Genomic DNA, 25,261 nt, shown 5'->3' with positions numbered 1-25,261 from the left:
GGTTGGCGTCAAGATTAGAGAGAGGGAGAGGGAGAGGGAGAGAGAGAGGTGTGGTGATGGAACTGGAGCTGGAACTGGAACTGGAACTGGAACGGGTACGGGTTTGCACTAACCACTTATTATTACGGTAAGGTCGGGGTTACCAGTTAAGCTTGTCAATGATTCCGGGTGGACATCAAAGACCCTTGGTTGGTGGTGCAAAAGCGTAGGTGGGGAAGACACCATGCTCATTTCCATTAACTTAACATGCTGCTGCTGCTGCTGCTGTTGTTCTCACCCCCATCGCAATGATGATTATCTTGTCTAATGAAGATTGGTTGGGTCGGGATGGATGCTACTGTACGCAATACTCTAGTTACTGTACGGAGTACTGTATGTACATAGTCTAAGTCAAGTGTGTTGGTGGTGCCGTCATGCTTCATTCTCACAACCTTTTCCCTCACCTATCACATTGTGTAGAAACCAGTATAAACTAGTAGTAAACAAGATCTTACTCTGGATAACTTCGGTCTTCTGTCTATCTTCTGATAGCCTTTTATGAAACGATACAAAGAAAGTGTTTCCCCTGTTATGCATCCGCTCCAGGGAATCAGAATGCAGAGATGCACATGCGTCTGTGTGTGTGCATCTGTTCCACCTCGCTACTGAGACGCACCCTGTCGCCTCACTCCACTTGCCTATGCCTTTCCCTCCGTCGGTTTGCCAATCTCAAATTCTCAACACCAATGGACTCGGCCCTTGCGGCCTGTCATAATCCACCCGAGCAGATTAGATCCACCGTCACTGGAGGTTCGAATACTATGTACAATAATAATACCAATTACGGACATGTTGGCCGGACCAGTACCCCCGAGATCTGGAATGACCCCTTGCTGCTTAGAACCTCTTCGTCCTGAGTCCACGTCTTCCAGGGCGCTTCATCTGATCTCTGTGCTGTCAGCGCGGCTGAACAGCAGCGGCGTAGGCGGCTCTCATCTGTGCAGAAGACGTTGTGACTCGAAGGAGATTCTCTACTGGTGATATCCTCGAGCAAGGGTTGACCGTACGGCCAACGCATCCGACAAATCTCAGACAGTGTTTAATCCACATACGAGTCAATCCCTGGTCTCGGAAGCGAACCTCCATCTGACTGTTGACTGGCGCTAGATCTGATGGGTGGTATCCCTAGTTTGAACCATAGGCTCGTGCTCTTCTGTGACCGTGGGGCGCAAGAGGCAACATCCGGCTTGGATGAGGCATGTTAACCCTTATCCCCAGGGAAAACAGCATGCGTGCTAAGGTAGTTGACCATTAGGGTATCGGTGTGTGAGAGCTTCAAAGCTGCAAATTGGGTCCAGGGTATCGCACAGCATCGTAGACCAATTAGCACTTTCTGTTGGAATAGCGGGAACGAACTACTAGGTACCTCCTCACTGAGAGATGGTGACAAAGTGGTCATTTAGGCCATGCGACATTCTGTCAAGTTAGACCATCCAACGGCAAACAAGTTGCGACTCGTGTGCAGTGAGTAATACCCAGAATCTAGGAGACTACCAGTCGTGATCCATTCTTGTAGATGGGACTCAGCCGGAGGTTTGGCTCTGATATAGTATGTCTTGTGTTGAGTTTAAAAATAGGCACAGGCTCGTTACGTAAGACAGGTTGAAACAGACAAGGGTGAAGTTCTCTGGTTAGGTGTTGCTACATCACCAATAGTGCAATCATGACTGGCTCGGAGAGGCAAATACGCAGGTAGTGGCATCGACTGACTATCAACGAATTACAGCAAGTAATCGGTCTCGCAGAGGGCTGAAGAAGATACAAATGCTGTTCCCGAAGCTAAAGGCTCGGGGGGGGACTCGTTAGTGAATACGACACAGAAGTGTACTTGACGGGTCGGTGTAGGTGAAAAGAGATACTGTGATACTGCAGTTCTCACTGATATGACAGCATGAAAAGGAAGCAATACACTTATATTATATGAGTACATAAAAAAAATTATCCACATGCAAATCCCAGACCCTGCTCAATGACTTTATCAACACAGCTGAGCTGTGGGGGGGGGGGGAGAAAAGGGAAGCTGCTGCAATGCGCCTGGTAAATCCCGGAGGCTGGTGGAGCAGGTGACTTGAAAGCCTATCGGGCAGTGGAGACCAAATGCCTGAGGCACAAAGACCCGGCGCTAATCAGCGCACTTGCCGCAGCGACTGGACCATCATTGATGAGATTGACTGACTTGGGTTTTGGGGGCTGAAGTCTTGAAGGGTGGAACTTGATTTGGTGCCCAAGAAAGATAACTTGAAGACGACAACAACACACTGGCAACTAACTAACTGTCAGATCTACCTTTAGTTACAGCCTGGCTAACACTTCATTAGACTGTTAGGCTGAGCACTAACTAATTAATCCACTCTCCTAAGTCCGTCTCCCCCGACTACGGTACCTACTAGACTAGCCTGTTCTACCTAAATTCACCACCACCACCACCTCAAATCACCACTCCCACCACCATCTAACTACCACCGAACCCCTCATCTGGTGAAAAAGAGGCTGGTTCCTTGGCTATATTTATCTATCCTGCCTTTGACATTCGTTCTGCACTCGTGTCTCCTCGCCCTCCTTTCCTCGACTCTCCTCCCTTTTTCTCTTTCTGTACGGCCTCTTTTGGGTTCTCGTCTCCCAAATTCAACTTTCGACCGTCTTTCCGCTCTTTCCCCTTACACAAATCCTCTGAGACAATTTTCGGGTCCTCTTCCCCGTTCCCTTGCACCCTGCGTCTGCTTGTTGCACTTAAATCGTCACATTTCCCGGCTCAGCTCCTGCTGGCCCTGAACGGAGCCTCCTCGGAGCTTCCTTGTCTGCTGCACTCATGCAGTCCACCTCCAGCACCTCTCGCTCTCAGCAGCGAAGTCCCTCCGCCCAACATTTCCCCTCCGGTTCAGGAAGCAGTGTCGAGTCCACTATGGCCTCTGCGCCCCGCAGCTCGTCTAGCTCAACACGTTCTCAATCCTCATCGAAAACTGTGGTGGTAAGTTGCGCCGCTGCTGGTCACCGCCCCTTATTATTGCTCCACAAATGTTCCGGTCTGACCTCGTGGTGCTGATGATCCCGTCAGCCCGAAAGACAGATCAACCAAATTGAGAAAAGTGTCACGCATCTATTAGTGGCCACGAAACAACTGCTCGAAACCTTGACACAATGGTCCCGGCGACAGGCATCGGAAAATGAGGTCTCCGATGTCTACGTGCGGTTGGGCTACGAATTCAACCTGGCTTGTCGCGCATTCAATGCTATCGGAGTCGACACCTCAGATCTTGGCCCTGTACCAGACCTCCTCCGCACCATCCTCGAAGATACCCTTAGTCAAGATGCATCTCCACAAGCCCTCGATCGCTACCTCCCGCGCATTCGTGATATAATTATCAATCTCCTACATGGCCTCAAAAAGAAGCAAGCTCGGTTACGGTCTCGGCAGCAAAAGGAGGAAAGCAGACCTCTGCCCGGTCGACAGGCAAGTGCTGGGAGTGCTGCAGCTACGCAGGCGGCCATGAACCAGGCTTATGAGGAAACTGCGTCTACGGTGACCTCCCCGAAGCGATCAACCCGTCGCTACGGAAGTAATGGATCTGCGGAGGATGCCGCGGCGCGAACATCATCAAGTATTGGTGCGGAGGCGCGAGGCTCAAGCTTTTCCGAACGCGAGGCCTCCAGAAGAGAGACACAGAGTATCTTGTCTCAATCCTCTCACACAGACGGCGCAACACCCTCGAAGGAAAAAGCTCCATCCACTGCGACCTCGTATCCCGCGCCACCTCCCCCTCCCAAGCAGGACGATGCACTGGGTGCTTTGCAGAGGAGCGGTGAATTGGAGCGCCGTGCGTCTCGACGATTTTCTGCATATCAGATACAAAAGCACTTGGGCGGCTCTTCAAATGGAGTTCCCGTACTTCCGTCTCAAAATTCCCCCATTCCAAACCGTGGTCGAGATGTGCGTGAATCTCTCAACGCTGTGCGCTTGCGGGGATCTGTTCATGGACGACAAAGATCGACAAACCGGTTGACAGACCTAAAAGGCGCCGCGGCGCAGACACCTTCAAAGGTACCCAGTATCGAAGAGGAGCGCCCAAATTCCCACGCAGAAACTCGTGCGCAGTCACCCGTGGAAGCCGCTGCAACCACTAAAGACACGGCTGCGGTACGCCCTGAGGACGACGTAGCAGATTCTTTGGTGACTGGACGACAGCCAGAACTCCCTCAACCTCCAGATGAACCAGCCCTCGCCGAGGCATTTGAGCCGACAAAGGAACCGACAGGACCAGCTCTACCTGGAACTCCCAAATCAGAACGACGCCCGCCGTCTGCCACTACCGCCACCCCGCCGCAATCGTCTCAATATTCTCCAGAACAGCAAACTCCCGGCAAGGAGCTCACACTGTTTCTGCAATACAGGAGTAAAATCAAGAAATTTGTCCTTCCTGAAGGCTATTCTGGCCTGACCATTGGGCGCCTTCAGTTGGCTTTCATCGAGAAGTTTGCCTGGAATACTCACAACAATGGAGTCGACCTACCGGAGATTTATATCCAGGATCCCGTTTCTGGCGTACGCCACGAACTGGAGGACCTGAGTGACGTCAAGGACCGATCTGTTTTGGTGCTCAATGTTGACATTCTGGATGAAGTCAAGAAGCATTTTGATGATGAGTTTGGTGGAGTACGTCGTCTGATTGAAGGCGTCAAGGGCGCTCTTGAAGGTCAAGAGAGCATGATGCAGCGTGTTTCCGAGCGCCAGCTGGAGGCGGCGAAAGAAATGGCTCGCTTAGCCGCCGCACCTCCCGCGCCTAGCCTAGCCACCTCGAATCTCGGGGAGAGCAATAAGGGCCCTATCACAGGAAGCGACAGCCAAGTTGCAGAACTTCAGAGCTTAAGACGCGACCTCGCCGTTTTACGCCAAACGTATTCCAACTTCTCGTCAGACATTGCCAGCTCCATGAACGCGATTCGTACCAAAGCAGGCAGCCTGAAGACTGCCGCTGCCGATGTTTCCGTACCTTCCTATGAAGGAGATGCTGGTCGCGTGCGCGTGAATGCTGGCAAGAAGGAGCTTGCTGAAGAGTCAGAACGTCTCGTGGCCCGGGTAGACGATCTTCAGGATCTCGTTGAGGATCTTCGCAAGGATGTGGTGAGCCGTGGTGTTCGTCCCCTCCCAAGGCAACTCGAGACTGTCAGCAAGGACATCAGTGCCGTCACCAAGGAGATCAAGAAGATGCAAGAATTCCTCAAGCGGGAGAAGCCTGTGTGGACGAAAATCTGGGAGAAGGAACTTCAGCTGGTTTGCGAGGAACGGGATCAGCTTACTATGCAAGAAGATCTCGCAGCTGATCTTCAAGACGATTTGGAAAAGGCTGCTCAGACTTTCGCACTTGTTGAGCAGGCGACTAAGCAGCAATCGATGCAGAATGCTACCGGTGGCCCCACGCTGCGTCATACTTCGCGCAATGTGGTGATTGATCCGGCAGTCGACCCAGTGAAAGCCAAAGACAGCGTTCTTGGAGAGGTGCGTGCTCTGCAACCTAACCATGAGTCTCGGTTAGAAGCAATTGAGAGAGCAGAGAAGGCTCGCCAGAAAGAGCTTGAGACTCGTCGAGTTGGCAAGTTCCAAAAAGAACTCGGTGCATTTGTTGAGGAGGGCAAGCTGAAGAAGAGTGGAGGTGTAGAAGAGGCTGAAAGACTCCGTCGCACTAAAGATGAACGTATTCGCAAGGAAGTCTGGGAGAGACAACAGGCGCGCGCAGCCGAGTTGGCAAAAGCTGAAGCTGAAGAAGCGGCAGCGCAAGCGGAAGCAAGTGAGCAGCAGCCTGAGGAAGATGCTGAAACGAAGTCCGACACAGAAAGTCAGGAACAAGCTGCTGCGGAGGAGGTAGCAGCCACGGAGGGGACCTTTCTTCAAGAAAAGAATTCCGCTTCTGAAGACGACGACGACGAGGCGGACGAGGAGCAGAAAGAACCGAGCTCGGAGGTTGAGAAGAACAACGAGAGTGACAAGCAGGAGGAAGCTATCAAAGATGCTCATCGTCCCGATTCTGGCCCCTAGGAACTAGCGCTGGTTGGCCAGCCTGCGGCCAACATAATCAGCTGCATTTTCGTTCTTTTCATCATATACATCCTACACTTTGCTTGACTAACTTGGATTGCACTCTTTTTGACGTCTCCTTTGTGTTGTTTGACCCATACCTGCACCCTCACTATCATACCTTTCCCTTTGCCTATTTTGATTGACTCGTCTCGCTTGGCTCCGCCCACTGATTGCTGCATATTCGAGAAACCTTGCGTGTTCGTGTATTGATACCCTGCCAGCTTGTGGCGCGTTATGAACATTGATGATACAGGGGAGGATTGGTCTTTCTTGGTTTACATTGCTCCGCCAGCCTCTGAACGATGGATCAAGTGTTAGAGTAGCCATTGCATTTTGTACATTCTTAGAGAAATGATGGCATTTTGAATGTTTCTAATTGCAGAGCATACACTGGACAAACCATCGTGATTGTCTTGCCAAGTGCAGGATACTCATATGCTCATGCCTACCCGTATTCTTGAAACCGGCAATCGATGACATATCCATGATGCAGCCCAAGTGGTCCGAAACAGTCAACCCGTTCCCCATCTATCGATGAACAGCTTTGCCACTCACTGCCTTGAACTAGCAAGTGTAAAATGCACCCGTGACTGCTAGTTCCGGGCCGAACCTTAAGATAAGCCGGCTAGCTCGTTGAGGTTAGGTAAGACTGCAGCCATCCTTGTTCGCTACGCCGCAAATATTGTAAATTCATCGTCGAGTCTACCTACTGGAGACCTACACTCTTGGATGAAACACAATATCACAACTACCGGGCTTTGTGATGCTATATCACACTGCTCCAACGAATGTTGGCTGATGAACACCAGATGGCCAATGCAACCTGGATCCGGTATTCCACCATAGCGTGGAATCATCAGCCAGAAGCCAAGTTCATGCTGTCTTCAAACCCCTCGAAAGAGGGAAACTGCTCTCTGGCTTACAGTCACTCACCTTGCAAAGGATTGAAGGACTCTATTATCGCTGCATCATTCAGTCATAAGAACCACGCGGGAGAATATATCTGCTGTTAGTGTTGAGCTCAACATGGAGTCGAGACATATGGAAAATGTATTCAATAAGAATTCACCATGTTTTTTGCAAAAACATGGGACCACCACATGCTAACTCTTCTGACTTACATAATATTCTCTTCTTCAACAAAGGGGATCAGTCACACCTTGAAAGGGATTTCGTCTCTGCTTTTGTAACCTCAGTCTAAGGAGAATCAATGACATGAGCGGCCCCTGGCATCCAAGACAGGAAATCCGGCAGACCTCATAATTATAATGCGGATGATAACTAGCTTAAGGGCTCTGTCAGGGGCTATGCAAGTTGCAGATCACGAGGTTATCATTTGACGAAGATCATGCAAGGGCTCATTGTACACCATAGTGTCGTTCCAAGGGCTTACGCAAGTGGCTTCACAAGAATGTACATCATTGGAAGTTTCAGATTCATCCTACAACACAGTTTGTTCCTGCTCAAATTTCCCGGTCAGATAGATTGATACAAGTATATCAGATGTCTTCTTTCGCACTCGGTCGATGAACGCACTCTTTCCTTTGGGAATTCACAATGGAGGATAAAGCCTACCCAGTCGCTCAAGAGGAAGAGAAGCAAGATCCCCTCGTGCAATACAGCCAGTCTACGGTCATCATCGACTTCGAATCAAACGAACATCCGCACAATTGGCCAAGCTTTCGAAAATGGGTGGTCTTGTTGACTCTAATCCCCCCAACTTTCCTGATGCCGTTGTCATCCACAATCATTGCGCCAGCTGTAGACACAATCTCGACTGATTTGGATGTCACTTCCACGTTAACAGGTCCATTGGCAGTGTCACTGTTCTTGGTTACCTATAGTATAGGGCCTCTGCTATTAGGTCCCCTCAGTGAGCTCGTGGGGCGTGTACCTGTTCTACAAGGAGGAAATACATTCTTTCTTATCTTTAATCTGGCTGGCGGATTTGCACGGAGCTTTCCCCAGTTGCTTGCCTTCCGATTGCTGAGCGGACTTGGTGCAAGCGCAACTCTGGCGGTATCTCCTCTTTTTCCCTTTTCCATCTTAACAGGGGCACACATCCACTAACAGCGTGAGCCAGGTTGGGTCAAGCACAATAGGCGACTGCTTTCGTCCCGAGGAGCGCGGTCTCAGCATTGCACTTCTAAACATGGGCCCGGTTTTGGGATCCTGTCTTGGTCCGATAGCCGGGGCTTATATCACCGACTACACGAGCTGGCGATGGGCGTTCCATGCTACTTCCATCTTTGCTGCTGTCACCATCCTGATTGGGATCTGTCTAGCCAAAGAGACGTATGCACCGGTCCTGCTTCGACGCAAGAAGGATAATTTGCAGTCTGCACCACAACATAAAGAAGCAATGCTCCGCACTCGCTTTGACATCGACGACTCCAATAAGCCCGATAATGAGACCCTCGTTCACCTCTACCAACGCACCCTCCTCCGCTCCATTCACTTGCTTCTTACCCAACCCATTGTTCAGGCATTAGCTCTTTATTATGGCTACCTCTACGGTCTGGTCTACCTTGTTCTCTCGACTTTCTCGACTTTGTGGACCACGCAATATCACATGTCCACCAGCCGGGGCAGTCTCAACTATTTTGCCCCATGCATCGGCTACTTTCTGGGTGCACAGACCTGTGCTGTTGTTGCCGATAAGATCTACTGTTTTTTGAAAGGGCGCCAACAACAGCAACAGCTGCAGCAACAGCAGGGTCCGCCTGCCCCCACCGCCACTTCGGACGGCTTTGAAGATACACACACTGCCAACCAGAATGGCATAAAGCGTAACCCCGAATTCCGCCTCCCGCTCATGATTCCTGCCAGTCTTCTCATCCCAGCCGGTCTGTTCCTTTACGGCTGGACCGCCGAGGCTCATACACACTGGATCTTTCCAGATCTCGGGATTGCCTTACCCTTAATGGGCGCGACCATTATCTTTCAATGCACAAATGCCTACCTCCTCGAGACTTACAGTGTCTACGCGGCCAGCGCCAATGGTGGTGTATACATCTTGCGGGGACTTACGGGCTTCGGATTCCCATTGTTTAGTCCGCCCATGTACCGCGCGCTGGGGTATGGTTGGGGGAATTCTGTTCTAGCATTCACGGCGCTGGTCATCGGGTGTCCTATTCCCTGGTTTCTGTGGAGGTATGGCGAGGCATTGAGACGGAAAAGCAGCTGGGCAGATCAATAATGATCTCCGTTGACGATCCCATTCGATGATGCTCGATCGGGTAAGTGATGGAGTTCGATTGCACATGATGTATAATTAGACCTGTTCCCTGTCATATATACGTGTTCGATGAGAGTGGAGGTATACTACTATTGATCTGATACATTGATTACGTGCAATAGTTAGTCAAGCAATAGGAAGGGGCATCCCCGAATGCCCAACCATCCCATTATCATCATGGATCATGTTGAGATAGCATTTTCTCCCGAGCAACAGCGAGCCCTTCCAACTGCTACCAACCCTCTGGTTTTATCTTCACCTTGCGCGGCCACGGAAAGTTCAAGATGACGATTTCAGGAACGAGACCAACCCCTCCCTGCCACCCCTTTTTCGTAATGAGACACGCAGCGAACGCGGCTCTCCGCCATCCCTGGGCAAGGCACATACCAGGGAGGCCTCCACGTGATGACGAGCCTCTACATACATGCAGCCAAGATGACTGCCTGTTGTGAATCGTACTGTACGGTGTGAGATACACATATGCTCCCAAGGAAGGGCCTGTGCTACAGGGCGTCTCATCGAAGCAAATCTCCTCGATCCAGCCAAATCAACTGCACTGAAAGCTGATCCCGTACCCCTTGCAGTTCGAAGCCTCACAACCTCGAAGACTCGTCGTACTCGACAGCTTCTTGTGCGGACAAAATAATCGCAGCCATTGCCTTCGCACATTCAACTGACAGACGGCATCCTATCAACACCTGGAGGTCAGATATATCCACCATTGTGGCTTATTTGAATGGACCGTGCCAAGGAGGCAAATATGTATGTCGAAGCAGATCATGTCGGACGGCCTCAGGGGGATGTCAACCACGCAAGCATCTGCCTAATATGACCGCCCTGGTATGATTGAGAGCAACGATGATCAACGCTTCTCGACTCTACGTCAACCTTGTCCAAACCAAGAGCCCGTCGATGGCTTGCACTTCCGCCGGGTGGCGCTTCCCCGGACAAAGCTGACGAAGCCACCATGCAAGGGGCATATTCAGTCGCTGGCTACACGCTAGGTGCGATTACATCATTGGCAATAGACGATTGCATAGACTTTCAATGCTGCATCAGAACATTTTCTTTTCTCCCGCTCTCATTACGTACATTGAAAATCCTAAGTCGGCCAAAGCCCTTGATGGATGCTTTACCTACAGTTCTCAAGGATGATCGGCACGAAATTTAGTGGGTATACCTATAACCTAGCTTACGTTGACTGGAACCAAATGGATACAAAACCCTGGGAATTACTTATTTCTGATGCCGACCTCTGTGAGTATCGGCGTAGCAAAGAGCCGAAAAACAAAATCTTAGCAACACCAGCAATCATGGGCCCTGCGTATGTGGAACTGCAGACAACATCGTTACCCTTACCTTCGTCAGACTGACTTCCAGACTCAAGTCTTACCACGGCTCCCATCTCCTGGCAAGAGATCAAAGACATTGCGCCTATCGCTCGCCAAGGAGCGGCAGAAGTAAGAGTTGCCCTCAAACCAGTAGGACGGGAAGGTTGACCGCGACAAGCAACTGTTGCATATCTGGACGAGACAAAGATATCGTATTGACCCCGAGGCGCTCTGGGGAGATGAAGTACGTTATTCGCCCTTCGTCGGTGGTGTGCTTACTTGCTTACTGGTTAGATCGAGTACACTTTGATCAATGTTGATGCAAAAGCATCCAAGGCCACGCTGCTTTTGAGCCAGGAGAATGTGCTGCGCCAATATGAGAAGCGTTGCGCAAAAGAAACTGAGTAAGAACATGGAATCCCCTCCCAAGGGGGGCGAGAAGTCTACCAGACTGATGACTTCCAGCGAACCGTGGAATACGGTCTCTTTTCAGCCAGAATGGGGTCGGTATATGATTGAGGCAACTCCAGCGAAGCCATACGGAGAAGAGATTACGGCACTACTGAAGGTGGAAAACAATATGCGGCTACGGCAAGTCACAATCTGCGGTTGCCTGACCAAGCTCTAATTTGATCATCTGAGTGTAGGCGAGATCTAATTCGACAGTGTCTACTACCGAATCAGCATCCTGTGACTCTCAGTGTCTTGCCTGGTCTGGGCACACAGGGCCTGTTCACAGCCTTAGAGCCGGACGCAAGATTTTCAGGAAATGCTCCAGATGGTCGAGTCTACCATCCAAGTACGCGCTATATCATGGCGACAGAGAACTTGACTACTCGGCGGCAAGGACGGTTCGAATGTCAGATTCCGGTATTCCGAGACGAATTGACTGAGCGACCGTTCTACGACACGAACGTGTCGTACGAGTATTCATCGCAGCAGTTGCCTCCAGCAGACCCGAAAGAGGGACACATACATCTTGATTGCCCCGAGCTTGGGATGGGATGCTGTTGCATCCAAGTCACAATGCAAGCGCCAAATGAGCCTGAAGCTCGATGGCTGCACGATCAGCTCATGGTTTTGGGGCCGCTTATGTTGGCATTGACCGCTGCAACACCTGTCTACAAAGGCTATTTGGTAGACACAGATACGCGCTGGGGATATATCTCTGCTTGCTTGGATGACCGCACAACAGAGGAGCTGGCCACAACCGTAAGTGAGATCCTTACCACATGCCATTAAGTTACTGACTGCGGCAGCCACCTCGTTATTCCTGGAATCGTACATATATCTCATCGGAGAAGCCACTAGATGTGGAAGACAAGACATCCTCGCAACCGATTGACGAAAGTCTCAAGCAGGGCCTGCTAGATGGCGGGATGGATGAGTCTCTGGCTCACCACTTCGCAAGCGTTCTTTCTCGTGATCCTATCATTGTGAGTCGGGAAGACATCGAACAATTCGACCCCAGCGATACGGGTCTCTTTGATATGCTCTACAATAGTGTATGGCAACATGTCCGGCTCAAGCCCCCATTGTGCGACTCCGGACCCGGCTGGCGAGTTGAATTCCGGCCCATGGAGGTTCAACTGACAGACCATGACAATGCTGCACTGTCCATATTCATATACCTTCTCTCGCGCGCCATCACCGCGTTTCACCTGAACTTCTACATCCCCATCGACAAATTGGGTGACTCCATGGAGCGAGCCCAGAAGCGCAATGCAGCGCTTGACGAGCGGATCTGGTTCCGTCGTACGGGTTGGTCTGCAGTAAAGCAACAGCCACATACGTGTGAGACATGCACGTCCAACTGCTGGACGAAACAGAAGATAGGCACGTTGAGGGACTCGGAGAAGGCTGGTTGTGATTCATCAGCGCAGTACGCTCTGTTATCCACGGATCAGATCGTCAACGGCGAGAACCCGGAGGTTCCATCTGGGTTTCCTGGCTTGATCAACATTGTATGGGCATACCTGCAGTACATAGACGCCCCATTGCGAGAGAGAAAGCGACTGAAGCCGTATCTGGATGTGATAAGTAAACGAGCCAGTGGAGAGCTCCCTACCCCGGCGCAGTGGATGAGGTCGGTTGTCATGACACATCCAGAGTACCGGAGAGACAGTCGGGTTGGGGAGAAGATTCGGTTTGATCTATTGCAAGAGATCATAAGCAAGGGCGAGTGATTCGTTGCTTAGCATGTGCTCGAATAGAAATAGATATATCAGTTGATTCGTGATTGCCGATGCACTACGTTCCGATCCGATGGCTGAGAATATCTTTATGCCAAAAACTCATATTCCTGTCACCTTTGTGAGAGGTTGCGTGAACCAGAGCATCAAGGTCCAACCACTGGCTCTTTGAATGTAGACAAATAAACGGTGGCAATCATGCCTTTGAGGAGCAGCTTACTCTCTCTTCAATTATCATCGATCAAGTCAACAGCGCAGTCGAAGGGATCTGAGAGATAAACCATTAATATAGGGACAGTGTCTCGAACCGCCTCGAACTGAGATGACGCAGGTCTCGCATTTGAGAAGTGAATAACACCAGGCACACAGATCTTACTTTGCGTGCCAACAACCTTTTTCTTTACTGCGCGTCGGTGTTTCTCTGTAACCTTCTCTGATCGCCAGTTTTCATCCGTATCCTCATCTACCTTGATCGATTTATCAGCCCTAAACATCATATCAACTCTGTCACGTCTCGTCGCACCGACTCAAGCTTGATATCACTATCAAGATGCCCCCCATAACAGTCAGTCAGGAAGAGCAGCCCCACGATGAATTTCTCCAAGAACGCTTTGGGAAGCTGTTCGACATCAGCAACGAGGCGCTTGTCGAGCTCGCCCTCAGCGTCCGTAGCAAGTACATCACGAACACCCAGGCCACTGCCAAAGTCCTCGAGCACTGGATCGGCACCTACAACCTCATCCACGTCATCGGATTTAGCGACGGGCTCAAGTACGTGATCCGCGTACCTGCAAGCGCCCGCCACGGGCAGATGTCCGAGGCGGCGCAGCGAGCCCTGGTCAGCCAGGCGCGGATGATGCGATTCATCAAGAAACGAACCATGATCCCGATGGCGGACGTCTTCGACTTCGACGCCGGATTCGCCAACCCGCTCAAGACGCCCTACATCGTGCTGAGCTACATCCCCGGACGCATGGTGGCGGAGGCGTGGTTCGACCGGTCCGGCCCCGTGCAGCTCGAAGCGAAACGGCTGCGGATTCTGGACAGTGTGGCCGAGGCGATGGCGCAGCTGCGCGGGTTCCAGTTCGACCAGATCGGGTCGCTCGACGTGGCCGACGAGCGGATGGGCCCGCTCAACCCGATGGCGCCCTGCTACGGCTGGGAGGAGAACTACCAGGACGACGGCGGCCACGTCTTCCACGTGCAGCAGTGCGGGCCCTTCTCGTCCTCGGCCGCGTACCTGCGCCACCGGCTGCAGCGCGTCACGCAGTGGACGGAGACGGCCAGCGATCGGGGCTGCCGCGTGCTGCTCGACCTGATGATCGACTGCCTGCCGCGCTCGACCCGCCGCCGCAGCGACCCCCACGAGTCGTTCGTGCTCAGCGTCCCCGACCTCAGCGCCAAGAACGTGCTCGTCGACGAGCAGGGGGCCGTCACCGGCTTCGTCGACTGGGACGGCGCCCACACCATGCCGCGCTACCTGGGCTACGCCAGCTTCCCCGGCTGGATCACCACCGACCTCAACCCGCTGCACTTCATCTGGTCCGAGGACCACGAAGAACCCCCCGAGCTGCTGAAGCAGTACCGGCTGCTGTACAACCGCAAGATGCAGGCCCTGCTGCGTGGCTCCGGCGACGCCAAGTTCGTCCACAAGTCCCATATCTACGAGGCGATGCACCTGGCCGTCTGCACCCTACGTCCGCGCCTGGAGATCGTCACTACCCTCGTCGCGAAGGCGTTCCCGACCGACACTGAGGTAGCGATGAATCTGATCATGTTGGCGGGGGAGGGCAGATTGTCGACGCGTGACAAGGATCAGTTGACCAGAGGGTTCCAGCTGTTGTTCTCCGTCTCGGACTGACTTGCTGGGGGGGGTGGAAAACGATATGGAGGGAATGCAAGATATTCTATGAAGGTGGCCAGCATGTATCTGACAGGACTTCTGGGTGGTATGTCCCCGACTTCATGTGAAATAGCATGGCTCTTATTGATCAATGCAATGCAATGTGACATCAAGGGATTTCCATGTCACGGGTTCGGAATGTAACCAAAACCCCCTCGGCTTCCCCAATTCGATATGATGTCAACTTGCAACGTTAAATAAACCTCCCTCCCAAACTTCTGCAGCAATGCTGACGCTAACTATATTCCTCGCACTGCTGCCTCTTCTGGCTATATACATCTGGCAATGGCTTCGATATCTGCGATTCCACCAGCATGCCTCCTGGCCACAGCTTCCCCCTTCCCTGGTCTGGGGACACATGAAAGCACTAAACGAGTTCGTTAGTCGCGGGGAACGGCGCAGACATATCGGTATATTACCCCCTTTCTGCAACCCATAGTATCTACTTAATCTAACTAACGCAGACCATGTGTTCGGAGAGGTGCAGCAATCCCTGGGCAATCCGCCGCTGTATCTCCTCGACCTCCGCCCGGTGGTGGGCGTCCTGGGGATAGTCTGCTCCCATGAAGTCGCCGAGCAAGTCTCTCGAAGCACCAAGGGCTTTCCCTACAGTATGCGCAAATCCCCCACCATGAAACCACTGGAGCCGTTACTGGGGCCCCATTCCGTGATTACCGCCGAGGTTTGTGCCCCCCCCACCCCCAATTCTCGTGGCTGGGATCGATCGACCCACTGATCCCATACATTTTATCCCATGCTCTCAGGGCGAGCAGTGGAAAGCGTTGCGCAAGCGATACAATCCGGGCTTTGCGCCGCAGCATCTCCTCACGCTGCTACCGTGCATCATCGACAAGGCACGGATCTTCATCCAGTGTCTGGACGAGTACGCGCGGACCGGGGAGGAGTTTTCCCTCGAGGACCGCTGCACCAGTTTGACGCTCGATATTATCGGTAGTGTCGTCTAATTTGGAACCTCTCCCATCTGGAAAATGTCTAATGCGTTGTGCATTGCTTCTAGGGGCCGCAACAATGGACACCGACTTGCACGCCCAACTGCCCACTCACCAACAAAGCCAACTCGCCCGCCTCTACCGTCAGCTACTAGCCAGCTACCGCCGCGACAGCAACGTCAGCAGGTTCCGCCTCACCTGGCTTCTCGCCCCGTTCATCCTCCTCCGCCGCAGGTATCTCGTCCGACAGATCGACGCCCTCCTGCAAGCCCACATCGAGACGAAGTTCACCGAGCTTCGAACCACGACCACGACCACAGCAACGACCGACAAGAAACCCTCTTCCTCACGAAGTGTCCTCGCCCTCAGCCTCCACGACACCGACCACCTCACCCCGCAGACCATCCGCGAAACCGCCGACCAGCTCAAATCCTTCCTGTTCGCCGGCCACGACACCACCAGCATCCTCCTGCAGTGGACCTTCTACGAACTCAGCCGCACCCCCCGCGTGCTGAAAGCGGTCCGTCGCGAGCTCGACGCCATCTTCGGGAAGGAGACCGCCTCCTCCCCGACTAAAGTGGCGGAGATGCTGCGCGCCGGAGGCGATGAGTATCTCTCGCCGATGACGTATACCGCTGCGGTCATCAAGGAAGTCCTCCGGTTACATCCGCCCTCCGGTTCGGCGCGGTATATGCCCCCAGGGACGGGGTTCACGGTGACCCTTCCCGACGGGCGGACGATGTGTCTGGATGGGGTGGTTATCTACAACTGTGCGACGCTGGTGCAGCGCGACGAGGCGGCTTACGGGCCGACGAAGGATGAGTTCTGGCCGGAGCGGTGGGTGGAGGGGAGCGCGGATGGTGATGATGATGCTGGCAATGCGGAGCAGATTCCCGTCAGTGCGTGGCGGCCATTCGAGCGTGGGCCCCGCAACTGTATCGGACAGGGGTTGGTGAATATCGAGGTCCGAGTCATTCTGGCCTGCACTGTTCGGCGCTTCGATTTCGAGAAGGTCGGCCTGGGGGCGGTTGCGAGGGATGCTGGAGGTCAGCCGGTGCTTGATGCGAAGGGGCAGTTTGAGGTACTGGAGGAATTGTTTAATGTGAGTCCTTCCTTCTTCTTGCTTTTGCTTGTTGGTGCTGGGTGTGTGTATGGTGTATGGGATATACTGGTTAACGCGAAGTTCTCTAGACGATGCAGGTTACTGCTAAACCGGTGGATGGAACGAGAATGAAGGTTAGGTTTGCCTCTGGAGAGTAAGGGGGGTGTTGTTGGGAAGTAGTTTGTCAGAGGGAACATAGCAAGAGGAGTGATTTATACCCAGTTCAATGCAGTTGAAGGCTGAAGGTAGAAATCATGCAGTAATGGACGGGGTATAACTTATGACGGCCCCTGACTTGAATAAACTTATTTAGGCTACTGGCCTATTGACTTCGCTGCTCTCGGAATGTTCATGTGGGAAAATCAACGTACCCCAGTGCACTACCCGCTGAAGATGCTCCCATGGCAAGTGCTGTGCTGGCATGGAAATATTGTGAGACAGTCCCTGGGGGGAGGGTGCGTGCGGGCATATAAAGGCAGCCAAAACCCAGTCCGTGCTATGGCCAGAGCCTGGGTTAGACACACCTGCCAGTACTCGTGACAGAGGCTCATTATGAGCATCCCTAGAACTGTGAGGAATAGCCACTTGCCATAGCCGGCGTCAGCAATGGGTCCCACCGCCACCGAAATGGCAAACATGAGAATGAGAAAAGCTGCCGTCGTGATGATATCTTTGATTGAGTCCCTCAGCTCCGTCGCGGAAGCTTGTTTGTCGTTTGTTCTGTTTTGATCTGCAAGTTACTTGGGAACAAACGCCCCGTCGGGTAACTGACATGATCTTGTCATATGGTTCCTTGAATCTCGGAGATACGTGATTTTTATAGATATCTCTCTCCTGAGCTTGAGCCTTCTTGAACTGACCATGCTTCTTCTCCCCCCCTCAGCTGCCATTCCACCCACTACCTACACAGAAGCCTCCGCCTACAACCGGACATTCGGTGCCAACCCTCGATGAAATAACAACACTGAGCCGGCTTGGGACTCGATCGTTCCTTGTGAGGAGCCGGACTCCATAATCCTTGAATACCTCAAAAAACGTGCTAATTATCTTGTCACCCCTACACCGGGCGGGGGGGGGGGCTGGAACAGTGGGTCAGGGCACAGTGCTATCGATATCCCACCGCTGATAGCGACCAAATCTACTACACCTTATCGGCGATCCATCATTTGCATCGCCTGGTATTGGTATGCTTGTCTTGGCCTTTGGGGTGTTGCAATTCGGAATCAGCTAGTGTCAAGACAGAACAAAGGCTGACACGATCCAAAGGGGTCGGTCCACCAGAACTACTACGGAGCCATATCTGCAGATTCGGACGACGAGCACAAGCAACACGGCACTGCTTCGCATATGCGACATGGTTTCGATTATCAACGCCAGAGCTTGATGTGTGCAGCGGATGCTACGCTAGAGTCTGTGGACGCCCGGCTGAGTGGTGTTACTGGATGGGGCAATGAGCGAGTTTGTCGTGACTATGCCGCCTTGATGGAGTGGGCTGAAGAGCGCTGAGTGAATAATCTGACAGGCTTCTCTGATCATGGTCTGGGGAGTCAGGGGTAACAAGGGAGATGAACAGACATGGTTATTTCCCATCAGGGTGTTTGACCAGTTGCAACAACATCAACAACAACATCAAGCGATGGAAAGAGACTGAACAGCTTGTGAGACGATGAACAAACGATAATGCGAAACGGACTGACCACAAAGTCGATATAGCTACGTTGAACACGGTTCCCATTTCAATATTCTCACAGCAGGTGGGGATATTGGACCAGCTGCAGAGTGGGCCTGCACGGCAAGTAACCCGACAGCTTCACATCGAACACAGCAATCTCAGTTTTGACGACCTCACGACTATAATTAGGACTTTAAGGCCTTGAAGAAATTACATCACCGTACTGTTGGCCTGCGTGGCCCATTCGCTTGCCAACAGGTCTATTTTGCTGCCTTGCCTCTTCCCAAGTCTCTCCCAGCCACCTTATTTTATACTACGCCTGCCGAAATCCTTTATCGCTGATAAGAATCGCGGTTGCACGAAGGTATGCACGCTTGTCACTCCCGGTCATTGATCTTTTCTCCAGGGCGTTGTGGCTGACATCCCCAGTCACTCTGGTCGCAATCTTAACTCCCATGTTGTTTGCACCCCTCCTGGCCAGCGTCGTATGGCCATCCTTTGCCGATTTCGTCACCGCAGGCAATGTCTCGACACCCGACATCACGCAACCCGATCAGATCATACAGCGCAATGCTCTGATTGAGTCATACCTGGGACATCGGCCCATACGAGGGGTCCGAAAGATGAGCGATGATGAAGGCGAGAAGTTCTTTTTGGATTATTGGCAATTTGACGACGACGAGAATTACTATACGATCGGCAACTCGTCCAACACCTCCGATGAGTTGACGTCGCCAGCAAGGCGTTCTGAGAACCTACGAACGACGGAGGAAGTCGACTTTCAACCACAGACGTATCCCTTCAACCCCTCGTACTCGAGTGGTCTTGAAGACGAGGGGCGCGGCTGGGGGGTGGATTTCTCACCGCTTCTTCGGCGGGACTTCCGTTGTCCGAGCGACACCTCCAACTGCACATCGATCGACCGGCCCGACAGCTGCTGCAGCACGGATGATACGTGCGTCCTGGTCAAGGACACCGGGTCCGGGGATGTGGGCTGTTGTCCGAAGGGCAAGACCTGCTCGGGCACCATCGGCTCATGTTCCGAGGGGTACTCCAGCTGCCCGTCATCCATGGGCGGAGGGTGCTGCATTCCAGGCTATGAATGCGTTACTGGTGGCTGTAAGTTGACTCCATTCATAAACCCCGGGCAAGACTCATGTCAATCTCGTGCGTAGGTATGCGGGTCTTTACCATCACGGTGACCGTGAGCTCGACCGTTATGCTGTCAACCTCCACACAGACAGTTGCCGCGACCACCAACACGCTATCCACGGGGGACCTGATCCCCCCCGCGCGGCCTACGAGTGTGTCCACGGCCACGAGCTCCAGCACCAGCAAGACTACCAGCACCGCCACTGTGTCAGTCTGTCCGACGGGGTTTTATGCCTGTTCGGCATATTACCAGGGCGGGTGCTGCCGGACGGGTCGTGATTGCGACACCACATCCTGTCCGGCGACGCCCTCGACGACTATCGCCAGTGATGGAGTCACCATTGTGGTCCCGGTGACCACGGCGACAGGAACCGCCACAACTGCACCCAGCAGCAGTAGCAGCAGTGCGGGCCGATGCGCGAGTGGGTGGTTTAGTTGCGCCGATACAGTTGGGGGTGGCTGCTGTCCGACGGGATACCGGTGCGGCTCCAGCTGTACGGCAGTCTCGACGGCCACGGAGACCGTCTCGAAGGAGCAACCGACGAGTGGAAGTCAGAAGAGAGGGGTGTCAAGAGGGATGGCGGGAGTGAGCATTGTAGTTGCAGTTGTTGTTACGGTTCTAAGCATGACTTGATGGATTTTTTTTATAGTTTTGTTATAACGAAAGATAGGAGATCACGGACGGTTAAATGAAAGGCAAGCCGACAGTCAATGCGGCAAAAGGTAAAAGTAATCGATTGCTCGCGGATAAGCGATTCATTCGGTTCAACTTTGACAGGCGAAAAGCCCCGTGGGGCTTTGGAGCACGTGGGGCGTTGTTGCTTTACCGGATCGGGAGCAATTCCGGTGAAGACTCACTGAGGAGACCCTCCGACCCTCTCCGATGCCGCCGCCCTCAAGTTCTCCTCCTCCTCCTCCTCCTCCTCCTTCTCCTCTTTCAACTTGGCCCACTCCACTCAACAACCCCATTTGCTTCTTTTCGCTTTTTCTTCCTCTTGCATTTCCATTTCGTTCTGAAGTTGTGTCGTTGTATTTTCCTCTTCCTCCTTTCAATTGTGTTCATTTCTCCAAATCAGTCATCAGAATGGCCAGCCAAAACCAACAGAAGCCCCTGCCCTTCCAGTACCAGTTCATTGCTGGTGCCGTGGCTGGTGTGTCCGAGGTACGCATCGCGTGATCCCATCAATTGACTCCGAAACAACATGGAAGCTAACAGTGATGATAGATTCTGGTCATGTACGATGCACATGCACCCTCCAATGTTTGCAATGACTAACAAGCATTAACCCCAGGTACCCACTTGACGTGGTCAAGACCCGAGTGTAAGCTTCCCCAGCACCTTTTCCGACTCCATTATCATCCAGCCCCCCAACAGAACACCCTCGGACTAACACACCATAACCTTCATGATAGTCAACTCCAGACCGGTGCCCCCACCGCCGGCCAAGACCACTACAATGGCATGTTCGACTGCCTGCGCAAGATCGTGAAGAACGAAGGGTAAACAACCCCCTCCTCCTCATCCTCCTCCCTCCGCAACCCCACACCACACCACACCACACCGCACCACACAGACCCGGCCCACAAACTGACACCACCCTTCCTTTATCGCACCAGCTTCTCCCGCCTGTACCGCGGCATCTCCGCGCCGATCCTGATGGAAGCGCCCAAGCGCGCGACCAAGTTCGCCGCCAACGACAGCTGGGGCAGCTTCTACCGCAACCTGTTCGGGGCGGCGGAGCAGACGCAGTCGCTGGCGATCCTGACGGGTGCGACGGCGGGGGCGACGGAGTCGTTCGTGGTGGTCCCCTTCGAGCTGGTCAAGATCCGGCTGCAGGACCGCGCGTCGGCGGGCAAGTACAACGGGATGCTGGACGTGGTGCGCAAGATCGTCGCGGCCGAGGGACCGTTGGCGCTGTACAACGGCCTCGAGTCCACGCTGTGGCGCCACATCCTCTGGAACTCGGGTTACTTCGGCTGCATCTTCCAGGTGCGCGCGCAGCTCCCCCCCGTCGAGCCCGGCAACAAGGCCCAGCAGACCCGCAACGACCTCATCGCCGGTACCGTCGGCGGCACCGCCGGCACCATCCTCAACACTCCGATGGACGTCGTCAAGAGCCGCATCCAGAACACCGACAAGATCCCCGGCCAGGTCCCCAAGTACAACTGGGCCTGGCCCGCCGTCGGCACCGTCATGAAGGAGGAGGGCTTCGCCGCCCTCTATAAGGGCTTCATCCCCAAGGTCCTGCGGCTGGGCCCCGGCGGTGGTATCCTCTTGGTCGTGTTCACCGGCGTGATGGATTTCTTCCGCAAGATGCGGGATGAGTAGATTCCCCCGCCCGGAAGAGCTTTCTGATTTTTGTTGCAAAGTTTGGTTTCGTTTTATGATCATCATGATAGAAGAGGGGAAAAAGAGCAAGAGAGAGAAGAGCAAGGATAGAAGAGACGGAGAGAATCATTTTTTCATCCGATCGGATCTTACCTTGTCGCAAAAGATTCATCCTCGGTTGTTGTTGTCGTTGTCGTTGTTATGAATAAGTTTCTTGTATCTGCATGCTGAATATGATCATCCGTTGATATGATACCACACCAGAGAACAGAGCCATATGTAAAGCTGCGGTTCACCAGCAAACCACACCCTACACACACTCCCTTTCATGACCTATCTAGCAAATCAATGTATTACTTACAAATGTGTTTACAAATAGCGAGTCAGTGAAAGAGAGGCGTAAACACACCTACCAACGCAGTGAGTACATACATAGGTAGACTATCGATCCGCTACACTACAGCACAGGTACAGACAGTACAGTACGAACAGTACCTACGGTACAGTACACTAACTTGACCTCCCATCGACGCTACGACTTTTTCGGACGCGGCGGCGGTGGCGGCAGTAAGGCTGGGGGATGGGCATGGAGGAACCGCACGCACGTGCAAGGATGTTCACCCCTCTCGTCCATTCACAGCACCTAGGGACCTACAGTAGTTCGTCCACCGCACATTGGACAGAGTCGGGTCCCCAGTTCGGATCCATCTTCCACCTTCAAGGTTCCAAGTTCGACAGCCGCCACCCCTCCTTCTCGTATGTGCATACCCCATGTGCATCTGCCCTACATGACGATGTACCTATCATCTACCGCTAGGGGTCGAGGCCGACCGTCGATCATTACAAGCTTACCGGCTTGGTGGCTTGGTGGCTTGGTGGCTTGGTGAGCACGATGGCTTACTGGCTAGAAAAAATATCAATGGAGTCCAGTAGTGGATGCAAATATCGTTATATAGATGACTTATATTATGAAGGTCGAAAACAATCAGCCGTTACTGACGCCCGAGAATGGGTTTCCGTGCGTTAAGACACAACAACAACAACAACAACAACAACAACAACAACAAAGCAAAATTATCAGGGCGTAGCAAGCGTATAATTAAAATGGGAAAAGGGTATCGATGTAGAACGAGCAGGGAGAGAAAGAGAGCCAAAGAAACAACGTATATGTCAAAGTAAAATCAGAATCCGACGACAGTCACCATTAAGGAGAGGGTGTCCAAGGCCATAACAAAATGAACTCGCATAAACAACATCAATCAAAAGCCAGTCAAAACCGAGAAATAAATGCAGCAGAGAGCGAGGAACCAAAACACACCCTTGAGAACCGACGACAATAAGGTCATTTCAGCCATTAGCCTCGACGAATTCTGTCAAAAACTTCCGCGTACGCCGGTCACCCATTTGACGCCTTTGTGTACAACAAGGTCATGACATGCAATCGTTGAAGATAGGAAAGGCAGAGCTCAACTGAAGCGTGAACTAAATTTAGTTCATTTCCATTGCGTATTCGTCCTCTTCCTTGAAGCTCATGCCAGCATGGCCCGAGGTATTCCAATACTGGGCTTGTCCAGGGCCCCCGCCATTGCTGCTGCTGCCACTGTTGAAAGGTGGGCTCAGGCTTTGGGGGCTCAATGTTCCGTTGCCGCTCACAGAATCCCCAGCAATGTTGGTGTGCTTGGGCACCCGGAGACCACTGCCTGGCGCTCGGCTGTAGGCAAAGGAGCTAGGATCATTTTTCTCTAGCGCATCGAGGATCTCGGTGCGCATGCGCTTTTCCTCCTCGGTCTGCTCAAACGGCCAAGTGCCACCCAGCTTGCTGATCAATTCTGCCAGCTCTGACTCCTGTTGGAGCTTGACGTGCAGGGCCCACATCAAGTCCCGCATCCAACCGACTGCTCCGTTGAGGATATCTCCCTTGTTGGGCCCCTTCTCTTTTTCCTCAATTGGGAGACCCATGGTGATGTTACCAGCAGTAGCACGGCGCCCGTTACCTCCAGCGAGCAGGGATGTTGCAGCGTTCGCGGTAGCTCCAGTACCAGACATGGCAGTGTTGTTGACAAGCTGCTTGCGAACCTTGTCATCCTCCAGGCGGTGCTGGGGTACCAAATGGGACAGATCCTGGATGCGTTCATTGATGTTGTCTCGCCGCCGGCGCTCGACGAGATTGTGAGAGGCTCTGCGACGGCGCCGCTTCGCCTCTTGCGATTCTAAGTCCTGGGCGGACCCTGGCATATGCGTATCGACCTTGGCCGGCAAGGAAGCATGCTTGCCCGATTTGAGGATCTCCGAAATCCCCGCATGGTGAGATGGATGGCCGGGGGATGAGATGGGTGATTCCACATAGGAATGTGCACTTCCGGGCGTACCATCCCACTGGTTGGATAGCGTCTTCTGGTGCCGATGCTGAAGGCCAGTCCGAATGGGCTGGGTAGGGAAGCTCCCGGACTCCGGCGTCCCAAGGGTCAAAGCGCCCAGCGCTGGGGTCTTCGGGGTCATCGGGCTGCGCCCGTCATACGAGGCCCGGTCGAGCGCTTGTATGCTTGGCCGAGCCTTGGCATTCAGATAGCTCTGGTCAAAATGGGATCCATTGCCCTGGAGGTGAGGCGCTTGTCCTGGCTGGCCCATGCTCCGGAAGTGGTCATAATTGAAACTATGCATGAAGGGACTGTGCATGGGAGCTCCATCTGGCGTGTTGGAGTACATCTGTGACATTTGGCCAGGGTGACTCATCGAGATCCCAGCGCTAGACTGTTGCTCCTGGAGATAGTTCTGCTGGACTCCATTGTGGCCGTTGATCTCCAAATCCAGCAGCTCATCGGTATCAATCCCAGAGTTACCGAAATTAAAACTGGAGGAGAGGTTCTGTTGCGAGGAGAACGGGTATGACATGAAGCCGTTCTGCATGCTCAACTCCGAGGGGTCAACCCCTTCATTGGGGTTCCCGAATTGGTTTGACATCGAATAGCCGGAGTGCGACATTATATAATGATGTGGGTCACTGCTGTGTTCGTTAGGCTCAGTCTTGATGAGAATGCTAGTTTCCGCCATTTCCCGCGCATGGGTCCCAGCCTTCCAATCCCAGTCAATAGTGTTATCAAAGGGTGATCTTACGGTTCAAAGGCGAACCTGGTAAAGATGATAACTCGATGCTCGCCAAACCCAGATTGTCAAAAAAAAAACACTTGATCTCCGGTGGTGCAAAACAATCGTCCTAGCGGCAGGGCGAATGGTTCAGGCGGTGTTGAATAGTCCACAGGTGGTGACGTCGATTCATCAA

General features: G+C 52.9%; 9 protein-coding genes across 9 annotated transcripts; 8 read left to right on the top strand and 1 right to left on the bottom strand.

Moving 5' to 3' along the window:
- Positions 1–2,429: 2,429 nt before the first annotated feature.
- BO82DRAFT_432100 (formin-mediated actin nucleation enhancer) lies at positions 2,430–6,457 on the top strand. The gene is made up of 2 exons (XM_025640760.1): positions 2,430–3,007; positions 3,095–6,457. The coding sequence occupies exons 1-2, from the start codon at positions 2,849–2,851 to the stop codon at positions 6,068–6,070; spliced, it is 3,135 nt and encodes a 1,044-aa protein (XP_025492189.1). The 5' UTR covers positions 2,430–2,848; the 3' UTR covers positions 6,071–6,457.
- A 1,212-nt stretch (positions 6,458–7,669) lies between these two features.
- Positions 7,670–9,311, top strand: BO82DRAFT_282853 (MFS transporter; the record flags this gene model as incomplete). Its single annotated transcript, XM_025631386.1, has 3 exons — positions 7,670–8,131; positions 8,196–8,781; positions 8,869–9,311. The coding sequence occupies 3 exons, from the start codon at positions 7,670–7,672 to the stop codon at positions 9,309–9,311; spliced, it is 1,491 nt and encodes a 496-aa protein (XP_025492188.1).
- Positions 9,312–10,750: 1,439 nt separating this feature from the next.
- On the top strand, positions 10,751–12,867 carry BO82DRAFT_414419 (glutamate--cysteine ligase; the record flags this gene model as incomplete). Its single annotated transcript, XM_025639915.1, has 6 exons — positions 10,751–10,810; positions 10,860–10,925; positions 10,976–11,085; positions 11,147–11,276; positions 11,324–11,893; positions 11,941–12,867. Coding segments are annotated over 6 exons (1,863 nt in total), but the record flags the coding sequence as incomplete, so codon positions are not given.
- A 463-nt stretch (positions 12,868–13,330) lies between these two features.
- BO82DRAFT_334920 (aminoglycoside phosphotransferase family protein) lies at positions 13,331–14,778 on the top strand. The gene is made up of 2 exons (XM_025633281.1): positions 13,331–13,981; positions 14,051–14,778. The coding sequence occupies exons 1-2, from the start codon at positions 13,424–13,426 to the stop codon at positions 14,732–14,734; spliced, it is 1,242 nt and encodes a 413-aa protein (XP_025492186.1). The 5' UTR covers positions 13,331–13,423; the 3' UTR covers positions 14,735–14,778.
- A 214-nt stretch (positions 14,779–14,992) lies between these two features.
- BO82DRAFT_383307 (cytochrome P450) lies at positions 14,993–17,025 on the top strand. Its single transcript, XM_025638002.1, has 4 exons — positions 14,993–15,186; positions 15,241–15,458; positions 15,541–15,727; positions 15,795–17,025. The coding sequence occupies exons 1-4, from the start codon at positions 15,003–15,005 to the stop codon at positions 16,958–16,960; spliced, it is 1,755 nt and encodes a 584-aa protein (XP_025492185.1). The 5' UTR covers positions 14,993–15,002; the 3' UTR covers positions 16,961–17,025.
- Positions 17,026–17,689: 664 nt separating this feature from the next.
- BO82DRAFT_374365 (uncharacterized protein) lies at positions 17,690–18,334 on the top strand (the record flags this gene model as incomplete). Its single annotated transcript, XM_025637420.1, has 3 exons — positions 17,690–17,765; positions 17,958–18,058; positions 18,095–18,334. 3 exons carry the CDS (start codon positions 17,690–17,692, stop codon positions 18,332–18,334), a joined length of 417 nt encoding a protein of 138 aa, XP_025492184.1.
- Positions 18,335–18,714: 380 nt separating this feature from the next.
- Positions 18,715–20,352, top strand: BO82DRAFT_71765 (putative GPI anchored protein). The gene is made up of 2 exons (XM_025641488.1): positions 18,715–19,619; positions 19,676–20,352. Exons 1-2 carry the CDS (start codon positions 18,956–18,958, stop codon positions 20,284–20,286), a joined length of 1,275 nt encoding a protein of 424 aa, XP_025492183.1. The 5' UTR covers positions 18,715–18,955; the 3' UTR covers positions 20,287–20,352.
- Positions 20,353–20,736: 384 nt separating this feature from the next.
- Positions 20,737–21,981, top strand: BO82DRAFT_401901 (putative mitochondrial 2-oxodicarboxylate carrier protein; the record flags this gene model as incomplete). The annotated part of the gene is made up of 5 exons (XM_025639285.1): positions 20,737–20,814; positions 20,878–20,888; positions 20,945–20,974; positions 21,066–21,152; positions 21,270–21,981. 5 exons carry the CDS (start codon positions 20,737–20,739, stop codon positions 21,979–21,981), a joined length of 918 nt encoding a protein of 305 aa, XP_025492182.1.
- Positions 21,982–23,469: 1,488 nt separating this feature from the next.
- Positions 23,470–24,963, bottom strand: BO82DRAFT_282726 (basic helix-loop-helix domain-containing protein; the record flags this gene model as incomplete). Its single annotated transcript, XM_025631380.1, has 1 exon — positions 23,470–24,963. One exon carries the CDS (start codon positions 24,961–24,963, stop codon positions 23,470–23,472), a length of 1,494 nt encoding a protein of 497 aa, XP_025492181.1.
- Positions 24,964–25,261: the final 298 nt, after the last annotated feature.

The sequence above is a fragment of the Aspergillus uvarum genome, assembly GCF_003184745.1.
Source record: "Aspergillus uvarum CBS 121591 unplaced genomic scaffold BO82scaffold_25, whole genome shotgun sequence".
Classification (NCBI taxonomy): domain Eukaryota; kingdom Fungi; phylum Ascomycota; class Eurotiomycetes; order Eurotiales; family Aspergillaceae; genus Aspergillus; species Aspergillus uvarum.
This window is presented reverse-complemented; position numbering and strand designations above follow the sequence as displayed.